This window comes from Taeniopygia guttata, chromosome 4 (genome assembly GCF_048771995.1).
Source record: "Taeniopygia guttata chromosome 4, bTaeGut7.mat, whole genome shotgun sequence".
Lineage (NCBI taxonomy): Eukaryota > Metazoa > Chordata > Aves > Passeriformes > Estrildidae > Taeniopygia > Taeniopygia guttata.
In genome coordinates, this window is record NC_133028.1 from 31,527,313 (window position 1) to 31,552,331 (window position 25,019).

General features: G+C 38.5%; 1 protein-coding gene across 1 annotated transcript in view; it reads right to left on the bottom strand.

Moving 5' to 3' along the window:
• SNX25 (sorting nexin 25) overlaps positions 1–25,019 on the bottom strand; it is an 81,393-nt gene that overhangs the window by 15,779 nt on the left and 40,595 nt on the right. Inside the window, exons 7-10 of the mRNA XM_030271238.4 lie at positions 15,793–15,983; positions 8,599–8,730; positions 6,533–6,808; positions 2,278–2,433 (exon numbers count right to left, since the gene is read on the bottom strand). Coding sequence (XP_030127098.3) covers positions 2,278–2,433; positions 6,533–6,808; positions 8,599–8,730; positions 15,793–15,983 — 755 coding nt within the window. The remainder of the gene's footprint in view (positions 1–2,277; positions 2,434–6,532; positions 6,809–8,598; positions 8,731–15,792; positions 15,984–25,019) is intronic.

Here is a 25,019-nt window from a genome sequence, read left to right on the forward strand (position 1 = left end):
AAAAGCAGAGGGAGAACAATCCTGTGGATAAAAAAAAATCAAAAACAATCAAAAAAAGTGAGGGAAATGATGATGCCTCAAACTTCTAGAGCACACAGCAATCTTAAAGGTCAACCCTCACACTAAAATAAAAATCAAGTTAGAAGTACAACTATTATCACACTACCAGCATAAAAGACATTTGAAATAGGATTATATATTACACATGGTATGTTTTATAAGAATTTGATATTGCCGTGAATGAAATACACCTTACTAAACACATATTTATCATTTTCAGGTATATATCATGTGACTGAAGAACCTGGGAATAGATTTCATTTCTAGGAATTTCTGTGTTAGAAATCACTCCAAGTTATCACTTATTTCATTCTAGTTTTGAGAAGACAAGGATTTGTTATTGTGGAAAGCAGAAAAAGTAGCCAAACATCCTGCCAGAAGACAGTATGACAAGAGAAGGTGGACATATACATAAGATGTGACATTAGAAACACACAAAAAGCAGACATTTCGCCATTTTTAAATATGACATAGCACTTACCCAAATTTATTAGTTCTATCACTTACACCATAAGTGGTACATTCTACAGAGCTACAGGAATTCTATCTTATTCAGAATTTTTGTCTCGTGTCTGATGTAAAATATTATATGTGACAGCTATATAACAATTTTCTAGCAAATACCTCACCTTCAGGATAATTTTATATTTTGCTTTATTTGCTATCAATGCTGAGGCTTCTCTACAATTCCCTTACATTGACTACAGGAACATTTAATAAAAACAGAATAACTGGTAAGATTTTATCATAAGTAAACAGCTGTTACATTTACAAAGCAAATGCTCAGACTTTGCAATAATACTGGATCCATATTACTATTCTGTTTCAGAGAGGTATCTATTTTCCAAGACAAAGAATATTTTAGAAACAAAAACATACAGGAAAAAACCCACTACTTCAGTAGAGGCACAAGTTCCCTGTCTCCCCAAGAACCTAAGTACAGAAAGAATATAGCTATTACGGTTTCAAGAATGCAAAAGGAACATAGAACATTCATGTGAATGGACCAATATATAAAGGTTTAGTTAAACAGAATCACAGAAGGGTTTGGGTTGGAAGACACCTCAGAACAGCTGCAAACATTTTCAGTTGTCTGCAGAACCCTCTGGCAGAAGGAAGATATGGAAGGGACAGAGCTAACCAGGGTGGCCTCAAACTCTAGTGTCCACATCTTTCTCCTGGAGGTAGCTATGCCCAGAGCTGGGGCAGCAGAGAATGAGTGGGGTGTCAACTCCTATTCAGACAAGCTTCTTAGGACGCACCCTGAGTGAAGGAAGAATGTATAAAGAAGCCAGCCAGGTTCTGAGCAATGACTAATACTCAGGTACATTTTTGTCATCGCTAGCAGCAGGATTTTAGGAAAATGCCTTGGCTCCTTGTTCATCTTACCCACCATCAGCAACCAAATCCCATTACACCTGACAAGATAGGCCCAACTGCATTTGAACACCAGGCCTGGAAAATCAACACAAGTAAGTTGGCCCAAGCCATGGGCAAGTCCCTTGCTTCTCCCGAGTATATCCTCAGATTGCTTACCTGTTTCACTTTGCAAAGAGAAAAGGATATTTTTTGTTTGTCCTAGTCCAAGAGATTTAAAGTTTCATATCGCTCCAAATTTTTCCTAATAAAGGAGTCAGTCTCTCCTAAAGGTTTGGGGTTTTTATCCCTCAGCTCCGTCAGAGCTGGTGCTGCAGACGAGGGCATTGTGCTGTGCCCCTGAGAGGCAGCAGAGGGCACAGGAGCCCGGCAGCGCATCCCCCTGGGCAGCGCATACCGCATCCCCCCCGGGCAGCGCATCCCCCCATCCCCGGGCAGCGCATCCCCCCATCCCCGGGCAGCGCATCCCCCCATCCCCCCCGGGCAGCACAGCAGGAGCGGCAGCCCCGATGCCCGAGGAACGGCAAGGGAGAAACAGCCCTTGCTACCGACAAGGCAGCAAGACCACGGGAGAGGGCTCCTTATTCTATGGCCAACAAAGCAATTATCGCATTCACAAGTTTAGTTACAATAGCTTTGAGATATGGGAAAAAAACAATTAAAGCTAAGTTCTGATTTCACCTTCTGTTTAGCAAGTTGACTGAAATAACCATCTGACCCATCCAAAATAAATGTGACAATTGGCTATTACACAAACACACACATATCCCAAAAAAAAAAAAATCAAATAAAAACTCAATATCAAAGAATCAAATAAAAGAAGACACTAAAGGTTCATACCTTTTTGTCAGGTTTTGGTGAATTACAAATGGAATTTAGAGCCTGTTTCTTATACTCAAGCTTGTCATTTAGCTGACGAAGTTTATTTACAGCATAACTGGCCTGTTCATTAATTCTTGTGCTGCATTCTTCAGTAGCTTCTTCACAACCTTGGCACTAGGAATGGAGGATAGGGGTAATTGCTACATTAATATGAGAAAAGAGGCAGTTATTCATAGAATGACAGAATGGTTTCTGCTGGAAGGAACTTTAAAGATCACACAGTTTCGATCTCACTGCCAGTGGCATGAACACTTTCCACTAGACTAGACTGGTCAGAGTCCCAGGAATGGGGCAGGAGGTGGGTTATTGCTTGCTTCTTGATATAGATGAAAATGTAGATATAACAGATATTCCAACCATCAGATCCAACATGAAATGTCAGTCTGTTGTCAAAAACTCCAACAGATAAAGCCTCATTACCATTTCTCCTACAGTTCTCTGGCAAATCACAGCAACCATGCAAAAATGACCTTCAAGCTAAGGCTTTAGTCTCTAATGAGAGGTAGAATTAAAGTTTGTTTTAAAAGCAAAAACAGCTTAGTAGTCATGATCAATATTCAGAGCCAGATAGAAAAGTAAATACTTAGTGCTGAGCTGAAAGATAATGACTATGGGGCAGCAGGGAACAAAACCAAAAAAATTCTGTATTTCTAACAAACAGTCCTTCCTCCCACAAACCTTCACGAAACAGATTTGTCATCCTGCAGAACAATCTAAACTAAGTCCTTTAGCTTTCTACACAGATTTTACTGCTGTTTTTAGAAGTGTTAATAAAAATGTGTTAAAAGCACATATGCCTTACCCTAAATTCGTAAATCATTTTCATATATTCATTCAGACAAACCAATAGCTTTTTCTATCTTGTGTACTACAGGCTGCAAAAAATAGAAAACTTCACACCTTTCAGTGACATTCTCCTTAACATCTTCTGACATATAGCTCAACCTCCCCCTTCTTACTGTACACTTCCCCAAATAGACATGAAGACCTTGAGATCTATCAAACAGCACTCAGCTTTTACTGCTGCCATGTTCAAAGATCTTTGAGGTCTGTTTGTGACTGAGTATATCTAAACTAATCTGTGGGAAGCTTGAGTCTCTTCTCATGAAGAGGGGGTCTATGTTATTTAATGATATTCTAACTAAGTAATCTGTATCCTTATATTATAAAGAAAAAGGTTACAGAAGGAACTCTTATACTCTTGTAAATACTCTTGTTTTAGAGGAGACAATCATGTTGTAAATTCCATAGGATCTTATTTAAGAAAGTCTGAGAAGAGATAACACTAGCAACAATAACTAATCTCCTTACCATGATCCTCAAACACAATGCAGAAGTCAGGAGTTCTCGGTTGAGAAATCCATGCCCTTTTCTAGCTCTGCGTTTGACTGCTATGTGGCTCTATGCCCTGTCCTTTCTTCTCTCTATACAGCACGGACTATAAACTCCTAGGGTCAGAAACTTGCCTCCAAGCATGTGTACAGACCTCAGCTCAGAATGTTGTCTTCTAGCACTACAATAAGACAAATAATAATTAACAGTATTGGATGTTATTTAAAACGCTAATGCAAAGAACCATAAAAAACCCCAAACCTTCCACTTGCTGGGAAGCACGGAGTTAAAGAAGGAATCAAAATGCTATTTTCCACACAGAAGAATTAGAAAACTTTTCTTATGAAGTTTAATGCTAGCAATCAAGGAATTGCAATTACAAATCAGTGAGGCTGTGCTTTCAGAGGTAGGCTACATGATTTCTCTGTCATTAACTTTTTATACACTTAAAGCAAAAACCACTGCTGAATCACTAGGTTTATCACAACAACAAAAAAATGCTAGAATTACAAGATCAAGTAACCTGTATTCAAAAGATCAAACTTAACAAATAAACAGCCAGTTCACTCAAAGCTGAGTTCATAATGGATTGTGCTGTCTTCTCCTGATTGGTAAGCTGATAATGGTTTCCATTTCTGTGAGTGACGTAGAACACAGATGTCAGTCTTATTTTAGTGATCTGACAAGCACCAATGCAATCACCAGATACTCTCCTCAAAGTGCTGCATGCCAACACTGCCTGCTTCTGTATTTCTACGAGTGCAGCTTGTCCAAGCAGAAATATTTGAAGGTTTGTCCCAGAAACAGAAAGTGGTACCAGACTGAGAAGAAAAAAGAGCTTCTTCCACCTGCAGCAGAACCAGCAGTCTGGCCCTTTCCAGATTCCTATCTTGTGAGTTGATTTTCTCACATTTAATCAGGGTTCATCCTTTTGTCCTCATCTCCTTGAATGCATGAGATGGCTTTTTATCTATTCGCTATAGCAGTGAAATTTATAGAAAATTAACACAGGTGATGTCCACAGTGCCCTAGGAAATGAGGACATAGACTCAAAATCCAACCTAAACAAAAACCAATCTGTACTTCCTAACAATATGTTTCCCTTCAGAAACATCCAATTTCTCAGCTGTCATTTCTGATATATGGGGAGGAAAAAGCCCACAAACTTACTAGCCAGTACTGCATTTTCACCAAAATTTGAAAAACCATGGGAAGTTTCAGAAAGACTCTTATAATTTGTTTTCATCTCAAAAACCCTGAAGCATGGCACAGCACCACTAGAACTGCTCTATTCAAGAGACACTCAAGCAGTATATACAACCTCACACTTAATTAGTTGTTTTTTTGGGTTTTCTTAAACTGCTTTTAATGTTATAAGCAGGCTTGGTAATATGTTAGTCTTTAAGGCTTTGTGGCTGACACAGACTTCATGTCTGGCCCATACATATCCAAGGACTCAGAGGAAGGACAGGTGATGCTGATGCTAAAAATCTAACTTTTTGGCAGCTACAGTAGATATTATCAGACACAGTACAGCTAGCCCTAAAGTATTGTGTCAGTTTTCTCAGAGAAATCATTATTTGTGTTAGACTTTAAATACATCATATGAAGAAATTAGAAAGCATAGCATTTAATGCCCCAGGAAGTTCTGGACAAAACTGTTAGGAACCATTGTGCAAAGCCTCAAGGACTGCAAGCACAAGGACACAAAGCCTTTGAAATACCTACTGCCATCAACACAGAGCTGAGTTAGCAGTGAGAAAACTGGAAAACATCTCAAATATTTTATCAAGGAAAAGAATACAGGGGAAAACAAAGACTGAAAATATTCATCAAGCTCTAAAAGCACATATTGAAAGTAATTTACTTATATTCATCTCTGCAGATATGCTGATATGCAAACTACAAAGACTAGAACAACTCACCTACAAAAATTAAAGTCATTTAAAGAGTAAATATAAAAGCCTTAGGTTCTGGAAAAATAGTTTCTAAATAGTAGAATGTAGATCATCACTTCTGGATTCTGCTTATTTGTTTATTTAGATCTGGTTTTGGACAAACTGTTACATTTCATTGAGTTCTGAGCAAGTTCACATGTAAAATGAAGACATGCATGCTGATCTGAAGCAGCAGCCTGACTGAAAGAGACACTCAATAGTCTGAGACGTGCTCTTGTCAAAATGTTCATGGATAAATACAACACACAAGTTCCCCTGACATGACAGCTTTAGACAACCCAAGGAAAAAACCTTCCCCAAGAAGAGTTACCACTGGCTTATTGCTTATAACATTTTAAATGGACTGTTTTAGTATTTAGAGTTCTTGTGCCAGATTTATCTTCCAACATGGTCTATTAATTTATTCAATTAATCAATAAAAACCACTAAGATTATATTTTATGTTTCTTTTTCTTCTCTTTGGTGCAGTTTTAATACCTATTTAGTACCTAGGAAATGCACGGGAGACAGGGACAATGTCTGGGCAGAAACCTACTAATGTTTCAGTGAGAATTTTTCCACTCAAAAGCAGAGCAGCCAAGCTTATACAAAGTATGTTTTGCATTCTCTAAGGTGTTAAATACAGAAGATGTTAAAAGATGAAGATGTTAATGAAAGATGTTAAATACAGAAGGCTTAGGAATCTGAACTATCTACCTCAACAAAATTAAAATTTAAGTAGTCTGTCATTTTGTAGCATTTTATTTCAAAGAGCATGCAAACAATACCAGATAAAACTACAAGAGTGATAATATTTATAAATAAATGAGTAAAACAAAGTAGTGTAGTCCAAAGCACAAGGACTGAAGATGCTACTACTTTTCTCAGGACAGTCTCTCAGATCACTTTAAATAACAGTGAAAGAAATTGTCTGTGTGACTCACCACTTCATCTTTGTCCTCAGGAGTTAGCTGAGCAGAACTTCTTTCTTCCTCCTGCTTGACTGATCTCTCATATAAATCACTGACAATGAATGAGGGGTAGTATCTGTCCTTTAGAGTTTCATAAACATCTGCCTGAATTCTGTAGAATACTTCAATGCCTTTATTTCCCACAAGACTTTGCTGTATTTCCTTATAAAGGGATTTTTCCACAGGTATTTCTCTGCTTTCCACAAAAAAATTCTGGTAAATTTCACTCACCAGTTGAGGTATTTCAGCCTAGGAATCAAGGGAAAGGGAGGGAGAACAGAATAATGAAAAGATATTGAAAATATCAAGATGACTCAGGACCCAGGTGCACAATTTGAAGGATAATCAAGCTAATTTCCTATCCAAATGTATGAGAAGACATCTGTAAACCTCTTACTGACATCAAGCATGTTGCCTGCCTGTGCACCTCTGCTAAGCAATCCATTTTACAAGTATGGATATTTGTTAAGTGAAGAAACAGCTGTGCTCTAAAATTGCCAGAGCTTCCACACCCACTCTTTTAAATCCACATTCCAAAAGCTGTCATTAAAAGGAAGAAAAGTGCTAGAGCAACAGTGTGGTCACCATTTTAAATTCAGATGGAGAAGCTCAGCTGTATCACCCTCCTGTCTTCTACTGAATAGAATCAATTCGCTTTATACATGATTATCATTAATTTGCAGGGGAAAAGGAAAAAAAAAATATGCAAGAAGAGGAAAAAAGCACAGTTGAAGAGACATTTACCAGTACAGGAGGCTGGGTATTTTTACTGAGCACAGTAAAGTGCACAGGATTGAACTTTATATTAATGAACAGGAAAGAGAGGAAGTAATGCAGCACAGCCTACCAGCTCCCTAAATTACCATCTCCCTACACTGGACAGAATTAAATAGGGTTTATCCACTCCGTCAGAATGGCACAATGTTCTTAGCTGCCTCATCTGACAATACCACAGCCCCATGATTGCAGGACACTACCTTTTTGTAAGCTGCCCTGTAGTGGCAGATAGATCCATATCCATATGTGCATACATATTGTTTTGAACAGGAAGACAAAAATCACAGCTGAGAGGTCATAAAGTGATTTATAGTACCTTTTCCAATCATGAGAAGTTTACAAATCAGAACTGATTTACAGAACTCTCTTCACAGTGCCTGACAAACTGTTTTTATCAACTCTCTAGCTTGAGTTGGTTGGTAGTCATTTCTTCCGATTGTATTAATGGTTCCCTACTCATACTCTACAATTTGTCTCTGTTTACAGGATGCTTTATGTTTTTCAAATGACTGGAATAAGAGCAATAAAATTACAGTGAAACAAAGATTAACTGATAATCAATTATCAAATCCGCATTTCATGCTAGCATGAATCCTGAAGGTTTAATTGCTTCCCCCAAAAATCCACCACACCAGTCACAAACAGCAAATTTGTCCTCTACAAATTCTTCCTCTGCACCATTGCTTCAGGGTACTTGTTGCAAATTTAAGTGATATTCCCTATCCTTGTTTCAGGGTTCTAATTCCTACTTTACTTTAGCCAAAATTATAATGTAGCATTGTTTCTTCTCTCTATCAGTAGTGTGGCATTCCTGGAGAAACTGAGCTGCTACAGATTAGGGAAAGGTCTTTTAAAGCAACACCTCTCTTACAAAAAGATTTTAAGAACATAGATACACACAGTTTCATTATTTTGGATTGAATTGGCTACCTGTAATTGGCAAGATGAGACACTTATGTACAGACTATCCAGTTGGAATGTGCTTCTAGGTTTCACGTGAACTGATATAACTAATTTGCATATCAAGTATTCATTTTAACAGATGTTTTTACACCATCCAACAATAAATCATCATCACAACAGCCCACAAATTTTAATTGCAATATTATCCTCAAATATTGACATAAAGCAGTTAAAAAATTGCTTAGAACCCATCCTATGCTATTGATATTTCATAAACATAAAGACACTTCCTAATGTCAAGACCACAACAAACAGTGTAATCAATGTACAAAGCCATATAGGTGTGCAACTTCTTCCACCTTGTTAGCATTCTTCAGATTCTCCACAGACTCCCAGAAGCCGATCAGAGCCATCTTGTCCATCCTCTCCATGTAGATCCGGAAGTGCTCTCGGTATGAAGGGTTGGCCAAAATTTCTTCAAACTGAAGAATCTGAATTAGGGAAAACTAAGAATAAAAACTGGGAAAATGCCTAATTCTAACTACTTTCCTTATAGGGAAAATCTTTTCACTATGCATCCCACAAAAGTGTCCTAGATTCAACTATACAGACCTCCTACAGTAATAGTTTTGCCTCATGGAAAAAAAAGAGAATTTTAAGTACTTAGAAGATAAATTCATCTATGCTTCTATCACATAGTAAATACCTCCACATCTTTCTGATCAGGATGCATTTCAAAGGACTAAGATGGCATTTCAAGTCACTCATTAAATGCTATTGGCAAAAATTTAACTTCCAATGTTCCTGCATAGCAGAGGAGCTGAGCTGAAAGCTAAATGATCTGTTCTTTACTCGTTTCAAACACCAGCAGTTTCCATACCACAGCCTACAGAGCTTTGAGATGTATCTCAATTATTCCCAGAGACACAGAGAAAGAGGGAATACCTTGGCTGCCAGGGCATTTGGCGGCCAATTCCCACTGTTATTAAAAAACATCTATCAGAAATGCAGTCAGGAATGAGTATGTTCTGTGATATAATGCTCAGGATTTTCCTGAGTGAGGAGGGTGTACATAAGGAGTAAAGGAAATGAACGTAGACTTCCTGTACCCATGCAGATACTGCAGCCATTAAAAAAGTTGCATTAAAAAGCCATTATCACTTCATTATTCTCTACTATTTTTGTGAATCCAGGCCTTTTCTTTGAGACAAACACTTGAAAACAAAACACTTCTCTGGCAAAATGATCAAAACTTCCCATACTGAACAAAATAAATAACCTTGTCTTTCTCTGAAAAATAGGACCAATTTTCCAAATACCTCATCAAAACCAAGCAACCTTTTCTCTCCAACTCTCCAATCTTGCAGCTGAACCAGTCTTCATGTTTCTTATTTAGTGCCATTACTTTTATCACCTAGAATCCAAACACACTACCCAGACTGGTCTGAATTTCTTTCTTTGTTTCTCACAGGCACTAACCAACTCACACCTTTTTCTTTGAAAAGAAAAGGTCTTTAGCACCGGGGCTAATGAGTCTTCCTATGACTTTGCATTTTATAGCAAAGTTTATTTGGTACAGAGCAAGATGGGAACTCGGAAATTAATAATTTCTCTAATAAGGGTTTTCTGATACCTAATAATAATAATACAACTTTAGTCAGCAGCAGAATACTTCCCTCTTTGGGAAGACTGCTTGTTTTCCTAAATCCAGCACCTGTGAAACTCTACAACCAAGTTATATGCAGGAAAAACAGTTTCCTTTTCTCAAGCTACACGTGAGGAAACCACCTAAATGGGCACATACACAATTATTGGCACAAAAGCCTTAACAAAGCAAGCTAAATGCGGCTCTTTAACAACTGCAGTCATCTATGTTTTGTCTGAAACAGCTCCCTCAAATTTTGGGCAGTGTTTAAGTAAATTATAATTGTCTCATATGAAATGCCCATTTAAATCTTTAAACTTCCCCTGTGATAATCATGTGCCATTCTTCTCTTTATCCTTTACCATACCAGTATCTTCTGGACATGACTTTGCTCTTAGCTTTAAAACTATTTAGATATATGAATATCTGCCTTTAAAAGCTCACTCTATAAACCTCACTGGAAAACAGAGAGCACCTCATTCAAGCTAAGCTTAATACAGAAATGGTGATCAGGCTGTCAAAAAGAACAACACAGACATGGTTGTTCTGGCCAATTTAAAGGCCAGTCTGTGATTTTAGCCTCATTACTGTGCATCATCATATTTTCTATTCAATCATTCTACTAGGGACAATGATTTAAAATAGAAGTGTAAGAGGGTCTTCTAGCCCCTCAAACAGATGTTTTTCCCATCTTAGGGACTGTCAGCTCTGTAAATAATAGCAGAGTTAATAAATCACAACATGGGGCATGTGCTGTCACTTCTTGAGTGAGAGGTCACCTTGGTCTCTATGTTTCTATTATCCAAGCCATACCCATACTCTGGCTGCCAGCAAGGAGGGTAACTAACAAATCTCTCTCAGAAGGAACTGGGGCCAAGTGCTGCTGCAGGGAGCAAGGCAAGTACAGCCACCTCTCCCACCTAACAAAGGACCCATTGCACCAGTGCCCCACGGTAATCAAAGCAGCGATGCCTAGCAACACTGCTACACAAATCTTCCAACAGATAACCTTGCAAACTAAAGCAAATTAATTAATGGGCAGAAAAGCTTGTTCTCCTGCAGAAATGAGACTGCTCCAATTTTTTCTTGATATTTCTTTAAGTCTGGAGTATCCTGGAATTATAAAATGTTACCAGTCCTATACTAAAAACATTATGTTACAGTTGCAATGCCAACAATGGCAGACACAAGAGGGTTTCAGTTTTGAGGTGAAAAACCATAAAATGTATGTGCGCTGGTTTTGGCTGGGGTAAAGTTAACATTCTTAAAAGGCTGGCAGGGGCTATGTTTTAGATTTGTGCTAAACACAAGGCTGATAACACAGAGATGCTTTTGTTAATGCTAAGCAGAGATTCCACAGAGCCAAGGCCTTTTTCACTTTTGGTACTGCCACACTGAACAGCAGACTGGGGGTGTGTGGGAGACTGGGAGGAGACACAGCCAGGACAGGTGACCCCAGCTGACCAAAGGGGTGTTCCAGACCGTATGGCATCCTGCTCTGTATGTAAAGGGGAGACATTTGGAACGATAGCTTTGTCCTCCCAAGTCACTGTTATGTGTGATGAGGCCCTGCTCTCCTTCGGATGGCTGAACACCTGCCTGCCCATGGGAAGCAGTGAATTCATTCCTTGTTTTGCCCTGCTTGTGTGTGTGCCTTTTGCTTTCTCTACTAAACTGTCTTTATCTCAGCCCATGAGTTTTCTAGGTTTTACCCTTCTGATTCTCTCCCTGATCCTGCTGGTGGGGGAGTGAGCTGTGTGGGGCTTGGCTGCAGGCTGGAGTGAAACTGCAACAGTTCTTTTTGGCACCAAACTATTCTGTGGATCTTCCTTCCTTATAGAAGTTGTTCTGCAGTAATTTGTAATCCTCACCAGAAGTTCATTTTATGATTCAGTATCACCATGGATTAGAGCACAAACCTCTAAGATATGCTGGCACATACACAGGCATTAGGGCATTTGTACACCCTCAAATCTAATATCCAGTTAGCAGATATAATCTTAGAATTATCAGCCGCCACAGCAACCCTTCAAATCCTGTTAACTCAAGAGCAGCTTCCGGGTTTGGAAAAACCAGAAGCTTTAGTGTTGCCACATCAATTCTCTGCTTCAACAGGAATGTAACTTATAAATCACAGCTGGTCACAGGCTCTGCCTAAGACTAGGAAAAGGTCAGGTTTTTCAATTATTTTTTTTTTTTTCTTAAGTGGGGTCTTTTAACCAGCATCCCCAGAATGTGCCCACAGGAGAGACTTGTCCCCAGCCCTACTGAGCAGAGACTTGGTCTTGTTAAATCCCTAAAGACAGTCACAACCCCTCTCTGGACTGGAACATAGAACAACTAGGTAATTTAGGACTGCACAGGCACTAGGCACAGATTAGATGCACTGTACTGTATTTCTTTGCAACGTATCAGATTCCCATTCACTACAACCACATTGACCTATAATGAATGGCCCAAATAAAGCTGGTAAAGCACTGCAGATGGTTGGGATGAACAGCATATGGGTCACTAGAGCAAATTTTCTGCTGGGATAACAGCATACAGTCAGACTGCAAAACTTCTTGTTGCTGCTTTGGATTTTTTCTTTTTTTACTGGTAGAAGGCAGGAATAAGTGGAATGTAAAAACCAATACTGATAAATATATTTTTCCAAGCTGCATTTTAAAAACCCCTTAACTAATTTTTTTTTCCATATTGACTAAAGTTAAGGCCTGTATTTATCTTGTTATGTTTTAAAAAGAGGCAAGACTATCAGAAGACTATCTCTGTCACAGCAATGTGAATGAAATGCAATGATTATTTAAGTATCAGAATGTATATACTAACCACATAAGGTACTTGACTATTTTACTGCACAGAGTAATGTAAAAGTCCCTGCCTTGATACTCACATGTTCACAAACATACTTCTGTCATAAAAAAAACCCATCGCCAGGCAATAGGGTGACAACAACTGAAGTTTGTTTTCTTAATATTCCCCAAATTCTGTACCATGATGTGTCCTGACATAATATGATCTTACAATCTGAAGCTCAGAAATCCCTGTGAAAATCTGGTAAATCACCAGTTAAATCAACATCTATCCACAGATGCAGTGGAAGTAAGATCTTCTGCAGGAGTTTCATCTTAGTCCTCATCATATGGATTATGAAGATGAGCTTTTCCCACCTCAAAATACACTCAGATGGTTTCCTCGCTATTTCACAGCTAGTTCAGGGTCAGATCCCCAAAACCCCTCCTAGAACCCATGATCCACAAAACAGCTCCACTAAGGTGCTGCGGCTCCATGTGTCAAATCTAACAGACGAGGTGGTGTGGCTATTGTGCTCAGAAAAAAAAATAATTGACTGGATAAACACAGCCAAAAATAATTCAACTAATTATTGCAGTACTGTGCAGACATGGTTCCTACAAAAAAGGACTAAAACAGCACTGACTATAAAGAGATGCTTTATATATTACACTTACTCAAACTGCGTTTTCTCCAAAAACAAATCTAACATCATGGGCAGAGTTTAAATCAGGATCAGAGGTAATGACAGAATTCAGATTCAGAAAGTAGCTGTGGTTGGTCTGTTTGTTTGCTTATAAGCATTTGATTATAATTCACATATTTAGGATTTCCCTAGAGAACCTGGATACAAAAAAACTACATGAGTGAAACATGTACAAAATCAAATGAATAAAAATCACAAGACTACATAATCAAACAGAACACTGACAGCTCCAAATAATCCATCTCTGTATATAAGCCCATAATCAGAATATGCATAAATCCCATTTTACCAGCAATGCTATTACTCCTCTACTACTGCAGTCAAGAAAACGCTTTCTATAGAATGCATAAGTGAAATCAAAATACAAGTTTAATTCACTACTCGACTCTTTGTTCAACTAGTGCCAAAAATTCCCTGAAGTTAATAATGTATTCAAGCTTCTGCATTACACTTACACAAAATATTAATTTAAAACACCACCAATAAATGCCTATTTCTGACCTATTTCATGCAAGTTGAAGAAAGGAAGGCAAATATACAGTTTCTTCTACAAAAGCTAGTCCTGCTGTTTAGATGCTACCTTAACAGAAAAGCTGGTACAACTGTACTCTAATGATTCTAAGGGTAACGAGCTGCAACCTACTAATGTATCTTATCTACTAAATCCCAAACAATGCCTTTTCCTTTTGCTCAGGAAAGAGCCCGAGTGTTCAGTCAATACTGTCCAAATGGTGGGGAGGGGGCCAACATCCAAAATAATACCAGCTACCTTGAAATAAGAACCCAGACTGCAGCTACAACAGTGCTAGAAGAGGATGAGAAGAAGCAACATTGAAGAAAGACTGATTCCTCAGCTAAGCATTTTTCTGTGCTCAAAATGGGACAGCATGGCCTCCATCTCTCAAGCAGCCTCCCGCAGCTTCTATCCTGGCAATGGGGGATCAGGGACAAGAGAAGTGAGAAGCAGTTTTCCTATTTTCTATACTGACATAACTTTAGAGGAGTTCTAAGGCTTCATCACAAAAACATGAAAAGTTTAAAAACAAAACTGCCCCAGATCCCACTGTTTACACCATCACCACAACAAATGCCTGTGCAAGAAGTCATTATTGCTATTAATAGTACCATTAACTCAATATTGAGCTGCTCATTGGTATATTTGCAGAATATAACCCCAGGTTAGCAACTCCCACTAGAAAAACCCATTGGCTCATGAAACATGCAACATCAACTTCAGGAATTCCTTTGATTTTAATTACAATATTATATTTTATTATATTCCTGACCAATCCCTGCCCCTGTCAAGTGCATCTTGCACTATTGGACTCCATTCTTAAACAATCGTATGTCCCCATGTATCTATCCAAAAACATTGATAACGTCTCAGCAGGCATCCAAAGTAGCATCACTGGCTCATGCAGTGCTGCCATATGCTCTCGTCTCTCTTTTTCTCCTTGGCACCACTTGCTGCACTCAACTTCAGGAAAGAGATCTGGACTGTCTTGGCACAGTCTATGACACACCATCTGAAATCATGCTTTAAGGACAAGTGGGGAGTAGGGAATCATTATGATTCAGACCTTAGTCAAGAAAAAACAAAATACAAAAAGTAGGAACTATTTCTCCATTATTCTACTTCTTCTAAAATGCTACTAAGTTACAATTATTATAAGACCATAATGAAAATTAAAGATCTCTATCTTTACCTATCTCATACCTACATTGAAAACATAAAATCTTTTCATATTTGAATACATCAGCTACTGTGCTTTGCCCAAAGGGAACAGAACAGATTACAAAAGAAGTCACTAAAATTTTTAATGATTTGCAAGGCTAAGTAGTCATTTTATTTTTGTAGACGCTGGCCAACACAATAGTTACTTCTAATTCCAGACTACAGTGGTATTGAAAGCTAGCATTCAGTCAGAGCAGCTTTACCAGAGTTTTTCTGCAACAACTGCCCTGAGCTTTGTCAATTGCATCCTTCCATAAGTGTTTACTTTTGAATAATTCAGTATCTTCAAAACCCACACGTATTTCCTAAAGTAAATATAATGAGGGCCAAAGACATATTGCACATATGTTAGCAGTCTTATTTGAAGGCAAATTGCTACTTTCACAAAAGTTGCTACCACGTCCTTATTAAGCCCCTACACATGGTATGTCTGAAAAATCACACGTGCTTACAAGCCACTCAACCCTTTGTGAAGTTTCACATTGCACAATATTCCAAGCCAAGCAATTAACATGTCTTTTTGGGTATTTCAGTAATCTTTTCCCAAGGTAAATAAACCAAGCATCAATTAATTTGTACTTGAATCCTGGGGGAAGAGAGGGATTAACAACAGTGAGGTAACATGATCCAGTGGTAACACACTTAGAAAGACCTTCTGACAATGCCATTTATACCTTCTGGCTTGGAGGGCCATCGCCTTCATCAGAAATGCCATCTTCCTGCTGATCATAAGCAGGCCCTCCCAGGAGCCTTATTCTCTTCTCACATTGCTTCTTTGCCACTGTCAGCTGATTAATGTACCTCTTCACATTGCGAGCCCTTAGGAGGTCAGCTTTCATTGCTGCAGTTTCTTTTCCTTTTGAATCTAAGAATAAAGCAAATCAGAAGCAGTATTTTAAAACAGGAAAACACCACTGTACATTTGCTTCTGTGAAAAGCAAATCAGAGATAGTATTTTATGACATGAAAATATTGTACCACTGCTTCTGTGACCTGTCTGATCAAAACATCTGCCATCTATGAATCAAAACATCTGTCATCCATCCTCATCAGTACAGATACTGGAAGTTTGTATTTGAAACAGAATGATGATTTTGAAACATTCTGCAATTGTAACTCAAGGGGTTACACAAAAAAGTTGAGGAAAAAAAATCCTAATTCAAATGCATAGCAAAACCCAACCCCTCCAGCTCTCTTTTTACAGTTTTCTGGAGGACACAGCCCAAGACCTCTATAGAGGATGCAAATTTATCAGATGGCATTAAGGAAATTACCTACAGCCATGGCGAAGGATAACACATGGAGCTGATGGCCTATAGACCTTACTGAACACAGCATTGACTGCCTGGAGTCACGAGGGACTGGGCTCTCTTCCCCCCCAGCCCAGCATGACACATTCCCACACATCTTATTTGCAAACCCAAACTTGTTGTGCCTGATGTGAGCAGCATATCATACAATATCCCCTCTAGACAAGTGACCAAAGTTCATTCAAAATGGTCAGATGACACCAAAAAAAATCTTATAATGCCACATCAACACTGCATAGTACTGTTAAAAAGTAAAGTACTGTGAAGATGACAGTCAGCTGAATAAGATTTACTAATAGCCAGCGTAATGGTTGTGCATTCTACAATCCATCCTCCTCAGCTAATTACCAGGGTCTAAAAAGAGGAGCAGCAGATAAAGCAGATATAAAATCCTATTGTGTGGAAATCATGTTTAATATCTGCAGGATGCAACTGATTCACATTTATACACTGGTTTTATTTTCCTCTTGCTCAGTGATAACACTCATGGTTTTTTGGGCTGCAGCTATTACTCAGTAACAAAGTAATTGGCTTTTACTTGGCTCTGGATTATCTGACTGCTCAGGGATAAATAGTAAAGATCCATTCTACTAGGTTTTCAAACTATTAAATGCTAGATCATGTAGATAAAAAAAGCATTTGATTTTTACAAGAGCGGCTGTTAAGAAACAAATACCTACTTAGGTTTGTGAATGCACACACAGCAAAAAGGAAATCTGTCAGAAATTATTTTAAATCCCTATTTTAAGCAAGTTTCTAATACATTATGGCAACTTCTCCTTTTACAACTGGTTTTTTCTCTTCTATTTCCCCCTCAATGCCACACGTAAATATTGCATGCAAATCTAAGTTGTCTTTTACCTACTGAAGGACAACTCAAGGTACATGGAGCTCCCGGAAGTTCTACACATAACTGAGTCCAGATATTCTCCCATTATCTTTGCCCATATTTTTAATCTCACTTGATTTTCTTTATGTATTTATGTTGGTAGGGATGCTTCCTGATACAAATAGCCTTAGTATTTTAATGGATTACTATCATTTGCATCTGAGCTGCCATATAATAGTGAACTAAAGAGATGATACTCACTGAAGCAAATGATAAAATTACAAAAGAAAAAAAAAGACCATCTGTTTTCCTGGTATATTATCTCTACAGGGAAGTCAACAGAGCATTTAATTTAGTGTTTCCGTTCCCTAAACAGAAGTACTAGTATTAATGAGAGAAAAGGAAAGGAAAAGACCTTAAGGACAGAATTATGTTCTCCCCAAATCAAAACATTTACAGCTATTACAAATACAGGAACAGAAATTTAAAGTGAAGATTAAACCCCAACCTTTTCCCTGCTGCACTTGACTCTAAGATGATTTTTTACAAGTTATCAATTCTTTCAATAGTTTAAATGCTTTGGGCTCAAAATGCATACTTGAAATCCCACACTTTTGAAAACCCACAAACAGTACAATGATCATTCAGCCTTCTTAAAACAAAAGTACCCTTCTTGATGGGAACAAGGCATTCTTGAAGGGTTTTCAAAGTACACATGTCTACTTCACCTGAAATCTTATCCTGTGACTGCAGCAGGCCTCCAAGAGAGATTAATGAGCCCACCACTAACAGTGATTATTTCCTGTCTTAACAGAGATCCTTCAAAAACATTTACCTCAGCTCTTAATATCCAAAAGGAGCCACTCCACCCAGGCATCACTCAGGGCAGTTCACACAAAGATCACACTGCCAGCCTGTTTCTGCTCCATGGATAAACAGGACTAGTCACTGTGAAAGCCTGGCAGTGACGTCCTTCACAAATAAACAAGAGGCTGATGAAAAGCAGAGCAGCACAGAATGTGGCTGATGTGCTACAGTGCAGGAAAGACAGCATGGAAGTGTGGAATAACGCTGAGCATCACTTCTCTCTTCCAAATTACGAAAGATAAACTAGCAAAAATCAGGAGGAGCATTTTCAGCTCAAATGGAGAAGGTTAGGTGGATCACTGGTTTTCTCCAAACCTTTTTGCTTTTGAGATTTTAGAGGTTTTCAGACCTAAACTGCTCTGATTTTGTCACATTAAGCACTATCAAAACAATATTTTAAGCTATAAAGACTTCTCTTTTTAATATATTCTTGTCTGATTCCACAATCACCAAAATGCTGAGACAGAATTAAGAGTGATTTTCATCGGAGCGATACTCCATTTGAGTATCAGAAAGACGATGTTCGTTATATTCAGGTATCACTGCACCAGAAAGGCTTTCATGCATTCACACACCTCCCAGCAAGTTTCAATAAGTTGAAAATAAGTAGATTTCTGCTACTAAGACACTGTTTCACCACAATTTAATGGGGGAAAGGGGGGGGGGGGGCGGGAAGCATCCTCTGAATAATATTTTTTTTAACTAGTAACAACTTTGCAGTTTGGGTATTTCTCTAAAAAATATTATTAAAAACAAACAAAAATCGCTCCTTATCAGCAAGACAAGAAATATGCTACTTTGGGATTTCCTCCCCAGAAGCTGTATACACATTATGAACAGCAGAGCAGAGCCTCTGTCTCCAAAGGAGCAAAGTGTCTTTTACTAACTTCCTCCAAAATAATTCTCCTTATCTGGGGAAATTTTGAACAGGACATGCACTGACACGGAGGAATTTCAAATCCCAAAAGGGTCCTGTGCACCTCTCCCAAAGGCAACCAAAAGCAATTAGTACCAAAAGCAGAATTTCAAACTCTGCTTACCAATCCACAGTTGTAGATAATTCAATTTGCATTGAATTATTGAATCATTGAATTGAATCAATTTCAATTTGGAAATGGTCCAAACGAGCACAAGCTTACCACACAATCAAAGCTACGCTACCTATGCAAATTATTTTATTCTATGCATTTTCAAAAATCTGCAGTAATTTCTGACAAAAGTTCCACACTGGCTTCTAAATCACTCATAACTATCTTGACTTGAGCTAAGCTAGAAGTATATCCCCAGAAGCATATCCTAGAGCCCACCAAAATGATTTCTCACACCAGTTTTCTTTCCTCTTCTTTATTTTTTCCTACTTGAGCAGGTTTATATCTATTAAATACATCAAACTGAAGTATATTCACATCATCCATTTTTAAGTCAGAATATGAGGCCTTCCAAATTGTCAGGCCAAAAAATGTCACACAAATTTTATTACCCTTAAGCACACTGAAGGATTACACAGCAACAATGTAAATTTGCTTAAAGCAGAAACTTAATTGTATTTTAGACATGCATGGGTCATCCCCTCTCTTAGCAGTACCAGTAGAAGGCAGAGATTTCTCATTTTACCTACAAAGTTATGGCAAAATCATGAATAAAACAAAAAATACAAGTTCTTTTTCCTTTATAGCTGCAGTAGCTACAGATCCATAACATCTGGCAGCACATACAACAGCACTGGCCAACCCTCCCTATCACTGAAGTAGCAACACACGTGACAAGGATGTGTGGAGGAGCTTTTTTTCAAGATTTTTTCCAAGACCCCAGTTAAGCACATACAGGGCCTCCTAAATGCCATGCTTAATATTTAAGTAGTGAACATTGATTTAACATTTTTGTGTAAGCAGTAACTGGAATCTTATATATAACTTAAAAGTCCTTATAGACCTCCTCCAAATCTTACAAACCTTGAATTACAAGTTTTAAAAGCCTACATAGGCCTGGAAGAGCATTTATTCAATTCACTCTGTAGAAAGTGGGAGGACCTTTAAGAATAGCACACACTGTTCATCTATTGCCCAACGTCCAAAGAAAGGATCTTGGGCAGCTCTTCCCTGGTCTGACAAGAGATTGAGAGAAACACGTGTTAAATCCCATCCAATTCTACAGACAGGTCTGGGAAAAGGGACTTACAGGGAGACCATGGACAAATTAGGCCCTGATCATTAACAAGGCATCATACAACACAGCCTCCCCCTCACAGCCACAACTGAGAAAAATAAAAAGTCAAGTGGCAGTAAGGTAAATCTGAGCCTGGGAGTCAGTATGTACTATATGGTAAAATTACATCCACCACGGACAGCCTCTGTCTGCAGGTCCTTGCATCCCCTTTGGTCACATCTATCTGACCAGTCAGCCTCTTCCCTCCCTCTTCCACTGAACAGCATCTTTCCAACTGAGAGATGCATTACCATCACTAGCAGACACAAAGGATCTCAGGAACAGAAAGAAAAACTTCCTCTACAAAGCTGATTTGGAAATCACCCTCATCCACATGGATTCCCTCCACACTTACTGCTTGAGCATGAAGTGCAGGCACAATGTCAGCTCTTTAAGTCTTGCCAGAAAACTGTGCAAAAATAATTGTATGTGAATGTTTATTCCTGTGTGGAGGATGCAGGTCGGGGGAGGAATCTTAATACAGTTTTGACATAATTAAGTTACATGGCATCTGTAATCTGCTGGAACACACAAGTATCCATTTTACTTCACTTTAAATTATCATCTTGATGAAAGCCACACATCACAACCCACATAACTAAGCTAGCCCACAGCCCCAGCTTTTTTTTTTTTAAGTCCCTTTTTACAGCTGAACATTCAAGCCTCTTTCAGAACCACAGCACCTGAGAGGCCTGCCCACAGCCAGTTCTGTTTCTGTGCCACTTGTCAGCTTTGCTTATAAAAGCAAATATCTAGACACACAGTGGGAAGGCTCAGCAGGAGAAATCTTCTGCTGAAACACAGCAGATCTCTCCACACAGAAATGGCTGCTTATTCGATCTGTCTTGCAACCCCTGCTTGAAAAGGAGCAGTTTTCTCAACAGGGATGCCCTGGGGTCGATTACACTGTAGTGTCTGAAAAACAGACCCATCCAGTCATCCAAGGGTGGTTTCCAGCCATGTTGTGAAGTCATGTGTAAGGTGGAGGGCATAGAAAATTAAAAGGCAAATCAAACAAATCTCTTTTAAAAAAATCCTTAAAAAAAAAAAAAAAAAAATCTGTTGAGAGACTTGCTCTGTGTTGCCCTAAGACAAAGTACACACATTTTTTGGGTTTGTTTTAGAAAACAGCTAGTAAAAGAGAACCTTGCTAAAATTCTGGTAGGATCCTGTAATACAATTATCAGTAGGAGAAGAAACAAAAATGTGCCTCTTAAAATTAGAACCAGTGTATTTAAGCAGCTTCCTATTCATGTTACAGCAAATACCAAGTCATTATAGCAATTTACTTTTGTTGCTATTTCCCAACTGGTGTTTTTGAAACCTTTTCTTTACAAAAATTAAGTTTCTTGCTTCTAGAAACTTGCATATCATCTATCATTCATACTATGATGCCCAATCCAGGTATTTGTTCTCTTTACTTTATTTGTTCTCTTCACACTGCTTTAATAGATCAAAATGCAGTAAACATTTTCAGATAAGCATTTAGAGTCTGTCAAAATATTTAGCAGATAAGATAGATTTTGTAAAAAAAAAATAAATAAAACCAGCAAACAACTAAAATACTTAAAATTTAGCTTAAAATTTAATTGGTTCAGTATTTAGAATGAATCTGTATGAAAAGGTAAGATGAGGAGAGTTATTTATAGTTAAGGGTGTAGAAGGATGTGATTCTTTTAACCATAGCACATGTGACTGTAGAGAGGAGTACCATCTGAAAATACCAACAGGAAGAAAAACCAAACACAAATTAAGCAAACAAAGACCAACAACAAAACTATCACCAAAACCAAGCTGCCTCCTACAGTCAGTACTTGAGTGATCACGATCATTTTGGAAGAAGATACACAGGAAGACACTGCTGGAAAAGTGAAGCAAGGCAGATACATGTACACATCAGATTCTGTGCTTTTGTGCCAGTGTAAATGAGAGAAGTGCAGTGTCAGAATGCAAGGTAACAGCTTCTATTTACAGTGGCCTGCACTGCTCCAAAAGAAACTATCTACACCTCTAGAAACAATAATGCTGTGTTATGTTTCTTATTCAACTTTAGCAATGGCCAAAAGCAATTCTCCTGGCCACAGAAATTTTATCATCCACCCACAACTGGCATCATACTGCAAACCTCTCACATTTCTTTACATTGCAACATTTTAGACCTTTGACTCTCTAGGACAATCAAATGCAAACTTACTGCTTAACATGAATCAGATGCTTTTGCACGTTTTTGTTTGCTCTTTTATGCTCACATACCAGAAGATTCAAGTGATAGAAATCTGAAAAGAAAGGAACCCCATAACGTGCCATTTTCTAACTACAGAGAATTTAATACAATGATGTTTAGAAGTACTTTAAAATACTTTCTGATTTTATTACAGTGTCCTAACAGCTAAATATTTTGCCAATAGGTGGCACCAGCACTAGTTAAAAAGTGTAAAAAACACTGTCCTTAGTGAGCAACAAGCCTTCCTCTCCCACCTTACTAGGCACCAACATTAAACACCTACTCTGGTATCACCAAATAAAATAGTAAAAAGGTCAGGTAACTGTAGGCCCTGTAAGAAGTCATCAGTCTGAAATCTGGTCCTCAGGCTATTCACCCTTTAATAATAGACACCTAACCTTTATAAACAAAATAAATACTTTTGGTCAGTTTTAGAGACTTGATTATGTCTCCTTAACCAATAGTAAAAGCCCACAATCCTGCTCAGGAATACTTATTGTGAGTCATGTGGTTGCACAATACTTCTTTTGCTAAGAAAAGTACAAATAGTAGTGTAGCAGAAGTGACCAAAACTCTGCAGTAGTGAGTGCTTAGCTAACTGCTCCTCAGGTTTTTGTTTATACCTTCTTCTATTCAAAACACTGCCTCAGGAAGCTCCCATATTTCCAAATGATGGAGGCTGAGACTGCTCTCATGTGGAAACCCAGCTGAGTACCACATCCAGTTCTGGGGACCTCACCACAGGAAAGACATGGACCTGCTGGAGCAGATCTAGATAGAGGAGGGCCATGGAGATGATCAGAGGAATGGAACACCTCTCCCAAGAAGAAAGGTTGAGAGAGCTGGAATTGTTCTGCCCGGAGATGGGAAGGCTTTGGGGACCCCTAGCTGCAGCCCTCCAGTACTTAAAGGAGGCCTGTAAGAAAGATGGGGACAGACTTCTAGCAGGCCTGTTGCAAATGGGGCAATGGTTTTACACCAAAAGAGGGACAATTTGGATTATATAAAAGAAGTGTCTTTTACAGTGAGGGTGACAACACACTGGAACAGGCTGCCCAGAGAAGTGGTACATGCCCCATCCCTGGAAACATTCATGGTCGGGTGGATGGGACTCTAAGCATTCTAGTTGAAGAGGTACCTGTTCATTACACAGGGGTTGGAGCATTTTTAAAGGTCCCTTCCAACCCAAGCCACTCTATAATTCTATATCCATGTACGTACTGTCCACACTTGCTGTACTCTTACACTTTGAGAGCGGATGTCAGGCTCAACAAAATGCTGGCCAGCCAGAGTTCAGCTGCTCTAGTTGAACACCCAGGCACTAAAGAAGCAGTTACATTTTCAAGACCCAACTTTGCCACAGGAAAAAGGAAATAGCTATCAGTAAGATTATCTCTTGCCAGGTTGGGGGCAAAGCTAAGAGATGCCCTCGACACAAAAGGCAAGACCTCATTCAGCAGCAAAGAAGGGACTGTCATACATATCCAGCTGCCACACTCTCACATCACTGCAGGTATGTACCACCTGCTGGAAGAAAAGATTAAAAAGAGAAAGACAGAATGAGATTGTGCAGACTCTTTCATTTTGCCTAAAGCTTACATTTAGTTATTCACCATAAACTCCAGGGGGAGCATTACCCTATAGCATCCAGAAAAGGAAACATCAAAACATGATGCCAAGTAACATGGTAGTCTGTTCTATAACATTTCAACAATCTTTATGTTAGCAGTGAGCTGTGCAGGGTTTTTTTTGTTGGGTTTTGTTTCTTTTAAGAAAGTACCACAGTTTTCCCTCTAACCTATTCTTTTTAAAATTCAGGAACATATTAGATTCATTACCTCATTAGGTAAAATGCCTCCACCTCCTTTAGGAAAAATAAGGCACAAAACAGTCTTCAGAACTATATTTTACCCCTCTACAGTTTTGATAGTTCTCTTAAGAGTTTATTGTACATACATAGAGCGTGAAAGATTTTGGTAGATGAAAACCAGATTGGAATAATTGAAATTTAAAATCTGTCCTAAATTTGTGTGAACTATAAAAAGATTTATTTGCATGCCTTTGTTGGGCATACTGTTTCACATGTTTCAAGCAAGAAAACATCACCTTCTTCAGACAATGTGCACAACCATTGGCTATTTAATAAACAAAAGGGTTAGCCCCAATGGCTAACAGAGTCAGCAGTAATAATCAACCCTTAAATTATATATAAGGTTACCAGAGGAATAAACAAAAAATAAAAGTCCATATTGTAATACAAAACTTCATTAGTTAGGCTTTTTTTCAGTACAGGTAGAAATCAATGCAGAATCAACTTTACCACATACCACCAGCTCTATAATATTTTTGTATCTGTTCTGCCGTACCAGACAATCGTAGCTTTAAAAACATATTCTGTTCAGGATTTAGAACACTAGATTTTTAAACAGATAAAGTCAAGTGAGAGAGAGGGGGACTAATTAATAA